Below are 6,174 nucleotides of genomic sequence, written 5' to 3' on the forward strand. Positions count from 1 at the left end.
GCTGTTTTAACCCATGATCTCTTAACCCATTATGCTATTTTAATTTCGAACCAAAAGTAAATCCCAATTGCACAAAACTCGAGTTAATTTACACAAAATAATTTATTAAGTGAACATATTAATGGGTCATTACATGCATAAATACAATATTAATAGACTTACGGATATTTATTATATATTAGTTATTGCTAATCTCCTACTCGGCTTACATGTTACATGCTTCACTGTGCTCCATCTGCACTTGTGTTTGCATAGAATGCGAGCAGCACTGGTCTACATGAATCGCGTCAAATTGCGCTCTGACATGACTTGCAATTAGTTAATAATTTTAAAAGCTGAATATTTAATTGCACATTTGGCCAACGCGAATTGGCAAAGGGATTTCACATGGACCTGTGATCTATCTGGGCTTGGTAGCGTGATAAATAGCCTTTTAATTCTGCTTGGTTAGGGAGCTAACCCCTATATACAAACATATCCGATATGAAAGCAAAGTGCTTCAGTCTCCGTTATAAAAAAGCGGGCATAATACATACATACAAATTTGATTTCGTATCTATAACTAATTGGGGCAATTTTTGAGAAACTGCTCGTGCATATTGTCTATGGTGTCGAGAACTCACTCATCATCTTCCCTTGCAGATCGGGTGCTACGGTTTTGCTCTAATGGGTCGTGTGGCCAAGTGAGTATTGGGTCTATATACGTTCTATATAGTTTAATTATAAACAGAAGTATTAAATAGTTGCAGTTAAAATAATACACCGAGAAGTCAGCTAATTCTATGATGTCTTAAATGATTTGGGTGTTTCTTATAATTTTCGTGTTCAAAAACAATTTAAGTATCCGGCCTAGAACTCAAATTCAAAACCAAAATTGTTTACATTTTTGTGAGATATCGGAACCGGCCCGAAAGATGATAAAAACATTCCGCTGTGTAGTGTAAATCAAATATTGAGTTTCTCAGTACGTCCGCAAGGGTATCTCTGCTTCGTGGAGATCCAGAAGATCCACTTTGCTGCCTCCGATTATTTTTGCTGTTCCGTAAGCATGTCTGAACCACATCACGCGGAGTCTGTGCACGACTAGTGAATGGCTGTGGTTGCATCCAACGGTTGGCTGGCCACCCGGCCACAACATCATTAGGCTCCAAAATAATTAGGCGTTAAATATGCTCCAGATATTAATTGCCAGCCGAGTCGCCCCTGCCGCCATCCAACCAGCTAATCCGACAACTCCTCACAATATTCCGCACTTCTTGAGCACTATCTTTCGCTTCCGGGCCACGCTGGAGCCATGGCCCTTCTTCGCCGGACGGAGGACGATGGTGCCGCTGCTGGACTTTGTGAAGGTCGGGCTGAAGGCGCTGATCGTGGGCGTGCTGCTGTACGGCGGATGGCTGGAGTTTTGCTGGTTTCCGGCCGCCTGGTCGTAGCTCTGAGTCATTAGCTGATGGCACTTGGTGGCCAGGTAGCGAAACACGGACGCCACGTTAATGTCCTCCTTGACGGAGGTGCGGATGAGCCGGCAGTTGAGCAGCTTAGCCAGCGTCTCCACCTCGTCGGCCGTGACCACCGCCTGTTCGATAAGATCAATCTTGTTCTGCACGATCACTGTGGGAATCTCGTTGCACTCGTTCTCCACCTTGCGCTTCCAATCCTTGATCGCGTCGAAGGATGCTCGATCCGTCGTCGAGAAGACCAGGACGGAAGCCTGGGCGCCGCGGTAGTACGCCTTTGTGATGCAGTCAAACTCCTCCTGGCCGGCGGTGTCCCACAGCATGATGCGCACATCCTCGCCGTCGATCTCGATCTGTCGCTCTAGGAAGTCCACTCCAATCGTCTTCTTGTAGTCCTTCGTGAAAATGCCTTTGCAATAGCGCTGTATCATTGACGACTTGCCAACGCCACCATTTCCAACAATGACCTATGGAAAAGACCAGAGTTGTGTTCATAATATATCTAAACAAAAATCTTATGTTATGATTTCCTATTTCAATCATAAGCAAAAAAACGTATTGTTATTCACCAGAAGGCGAGAAAATTAACTGTTCACAACATTTATTTGCTTTCTATTGGACATTTAAAACGGTTAGCCATTTAAGTTAATTAAGCGCGTAAATGTCAATCAAATTTGTCTTGTCTGCAGAAAGATACATCCAGAAATCACCATATAAATCAATTTGAAACAATTCCAGAAAACCCATTAGAAACAACTTTACTTAGCGAGAGGAGAACCCTAATTGAACTAGAATCTTAATTCGTGCAGTTTCGCCATTAGCAACGGACATTTCCATCGGATTTTATCTCACAGGTGCCATTCACAACACTTGGCGAGGGAAAACTACACTGAAAGCAAAACTATACGAACTAACTATTATCTATCATATTGAAACAATTAGTTTAGAGCCAAACTATTAGATGAGGTAATGCCTTAATGTGTATATGGAAGCTGATTGATATACTAATATTGGAAAGAAGTCATTCCATTTTGGGATGTTCAGAACTACTCTTGATATGATATTAAATCAATTGTTCATCTTTGTTTGGGCTTAATCTAATAGGAAACATATTTTTTTCTTCCCGTGCACTCATTTCAACCATTCATCATCCGAATGGAAGAGATTCACGCAGCCGGCTGGGCAACTTACCACTTTAATGGCCAGCTCGATATCATCTTCACGCATGCTGGTGTAGTTGTACTGCGCCTGGGAGTGGGTCTGCAGAACGGACGCAGCAGCACCGCCGGTTGCCGTTTGGATTAGACGCATCTAAGCCGGCAGGTGGGCCGCCGCTCGCCCAGGTGTTTGATTGTGGCTCTGGCTCCAGCTCCAGCTCCAACTGCAGCTCCTGGCCAGGCAAATCGGTTGGAGGAGCACGTAATCTCAATCCGCCCAACGCAAGTGTGTCCAAATGTGTTTGCTTGGTCAGCCAAGTTTTCCGCAGCTTTTCACTTTTCCCCAACTTTGCCTGAGCCTCGTTTCACTTTCTACGCATTGATTTCACCAAATTCGATCTGAGGAAAAAGAGAAAAACCAACTATTCAGCGACATCAGTCTTTACATACGGCAAGTGTTACAGTCAAACTTCGTTAGCTTGAACTAAAGATATATAAAGTGAGAACGCAAATTTTGGGTTTTTGGTTTTTGTTTATATATAAACTGGGGATTTCTAAGCTTTAAATTCAAGAGATGTGAGAAGTTGTACCAATATTTCGACTCAAATTAATTTCCCTGCCAGAAGTTTGACTGTGAATGCAAAAGGTTTTCTTTCATTTCCACGTTAACCGGTTTTCAGCGCTGTGTTTCTCGCTTCTTTTGGCCAGGTCTGTTTTTCGTTTCCCTTGTTTTTCTTTCTTGTTTTTCCCTTTATCTACCGACTGGCCCCGGGGCCACCGAATGCGGCTTCTAATAAGACGCAACCCGAACGGCCGGGCACGCACGGTTACGTTGTTCAACAACAGGTGCTTCCACACACCTTACGCACAGGTAACAGGCGGTGGTCGGTCGGGGGGATGGTGGAGTTGGGCGGTGGTCAGGCGGTTAGGTGGGACGACAGGGGCCTGTGGATACTGGTCACTGGATGGTGGTCAGCAGAGAGATGGAACACCAATGGCATTAGTATTCGCATTAGCGCGTGCTTATGAATTCTTTGAAAATTGTGCTCTTTCTTCTGGCCTTTCCCCCGTTTACAGTTGTTTTCTGCGGCTCCGTGGGCGGACGGCGGCGCGGCTACGTGGGTTCGGAATAGATCTGGAGTGTAGATACAATATCTGACCGAACGGATGGGGCCCACTTGTTTACATTGTGTTCTGAAGGAGAGTTATTCGTTTCGTAGGCAAATTAGCTTGCATCCAAGGTTCTTAAAATAGATCGGAAGCTTGGTGCTCGAAAAACAATAACAAACCCACCATCAATTCAGGTTGGATCCATCTAAGCTTCGAAAGAAGCATCTAAAATATGTGTAGCCTACAGCGTTTCCCCATTTCCTCTCTGTTTTTCAATAATAAACGAACCTTTTATGTGTAAAATGTGGCTGTGATATGAATGAATTTGGGTGAAATTCCCAAGATTTCTGTGGCCTAAATATTGTGATCTGCCTTCGAAGGTTACAAATACAGCAATTAATTAATTCCCAGCAGGCTATCGTGAGCTCTTTCCACCCAGTCGGCATTCCGCACTAAGCGGACAGGTAACACAGGATTTGTGTTTTCCATTTTCTATATCTCACCCGACGCTTTCCATCTTTCTTAACCCAAACCACCACCTTTAACCCACTGTGCAACCTTCGCTCGTTCTAATTATGCCGCGACTTTTTTTCCTACAGCTTTTTCTAAAAGGTTCATGCTATTTTCGTTGGCTTTTTTGTAGTTCATTGTCATGATAATTAAGGCCACCGGTTTATAGATTTAGTTCAATAGCCATGTGTGCACTTAAAGAAGATTTGTTCCACAAAAGAGATCTGCCGATCCTCAGATTGTTCTAATCGTGTATTATGAAGCTAGAGGTTTATGATCTTAGTAAATATTAATACTACTATTGGCCCACGCATGCGAGATCTTTGTATCTTCCGCAGTATTGATAAAAAACAACTCCAATTGACATAAGATCCAGGTGATCGTGAGTTTGTGTGAGTGAGTGCTGAGCCTGTGCGCAACTGCGGAGTAAATTGCGAATGGAGCGCCGCACTGCAATTATCTTTGGATTGGCCCAAGGAACTGATAGATCGGCGGCCGTTTTCTTGGCCATTGTTGTGGAATGTGGATTCTAACTTGTCCATTTAGGTTCACAACAGCACCAATACACCTGCACGCGGCCACATGCATGCATGCCGTGCACGGCTGCACACACCTACACATGTGCACTTGTTGTGCTGCTGCTGCTGCCGCAGAGGAAAAACGGATTTTCCAGGCTTGCATGTGTATGTGTGTGTTTGTATGGGGAAAATTATGCAAATGCCGAGCACTACTTAAATCAATTACGAGCGCGAATTCCTCATTATTTAAATCATGATTAAACAGTCACTCGCGCACTAACGGTACTTCGCACAGTGTCGCCCTCTGCTTCTTCTGTTTTTGTGTGTTTTTTTATCTCTTGCCATATTTTTCATGGCTCTTTTACTGCCTCTTCTCACTAAAATCAACTCAACAGTCGACTGCGATTGTGTTTTCTGGGTGAGAAATAGACGAAAAGAAGTTGCGAGTGCGAAAACGCGAAGCTCGCATTGGAATCGCAGCTTGGGATCGCACAGAAAATCGTAAACACGTTCGCAGCGGAGCCCCTCTTCTACTTGGCCAAAACTACCAAGCAGATAAAACGGCTAAAGCAGCTAAATTAAAGGTAAAACAACGACGACAACGCGTGCGAAGCGCCTTAATTAAAGACGAGCGTCGCCTGGGATCCCGATCTCTGAATTGACCCGCAGTGAAAGTCAGCTCGCACACACGATATACACCATGGTGTATGTTTTTTGCCCCCGGCCGATTTCTTAGGGCGCCAAGTGGGAGAAATGCGCTGCACTGCGAACCGGAATGCCAAAAATCGCACCTGTTGCTCGTCGCGATCAAAATTTGAATGCCAAGCCTGGCTTGCTGCGGGCAGTGCGACCATAGCGTGCGCAAGGCAGTTAGACCAGCGATCGCTGCGTGGATGGCCACACCAGGCCAGGCTTGGTGTGAACGGGCTTTTTTTCATTTGATCTGCATGTCAACTTGATATCAGCAAAAGAAGCTCGAATTATAATTTACGAGCGGAAAATGAAACATATACACCCTCTCTTTCGACTTATAGATTGGTTAAAAAAAATAATAATTCATTGTCCAATGTGCATATAATATTTAGTTATTAAAGTAAGCACATAGCTCTTGATTCATTTACTATTTTTGCGTGCTTTGTCAGCATGTACGTGAGAACATTTTGCATATAAATTTTGAATTTATGGCGGCTTTTACCACCTTTACCGTAACTTTACAGCACTGTTTCCCAGAGACTGGCACTCGAAGAAGAAGAAGCAGCTGACAATCAGCTGTTCGGCGAATCGGAACGAAAAGACGCGCATTTGTTTGACTTTCGACGTCGGCCTCGAAAAAGCGCAAATTGAAATGTGTTGCCGCAAGATTTGCGCACCAGTTTTGTAAGGGCCGATTGCGGCTATAATTTCATCGCCTTTGCTGACAAC

The 6,174-nt window shown here is 44.2% G+C and overlaps 1 protein-coding gene across 1 annotated transcript; it reads right to left on the reverse strand.

The window, feature by feature from the left end:
• Positions 1-83: 83 nt before the first annotated feature.
• On the reverse strand, positions 84-5,592 carry LOC6614010 (ras-related protein Rab-23). The gene is made up of 3 exons (XM_002038428.2): positions 5,544-5,592; positions 2,649-3,013; positions 84-1,924 (listed from the first exon to the last, which is right to left on the reverse strand). The coding sequence occupies exons 2-3, from the start codon at positions 2,766-2,768 to the stop codon at positions 1,238-1,240; spliced, it is 807 nt and encodes a 268-aa protein (XP_002038464.1). The 5' UTR covers positions 2,769-3,013; positions 5,544-5,592; the 3' UTR covers positions 84-1,237.
• Between the last annotated feature and the right edge of the window lie 582 nt (positions 5,593-6,174).

Source organism: Drosophila sechellia, chromosome 3R, assembly GCF_004382195.2.
Source record: "Drosophila sechellia strain sech25 chromosome 3R, ASM438219v1, whole genome shotgun sequence".
In the NCBI taxonomy this organism is placed as follows: Eukaryota; Metazoa; Arthropoda; class Insecta; order Diptera; family Drosophilidae; genus Drosophila; species Drosophila sechellia.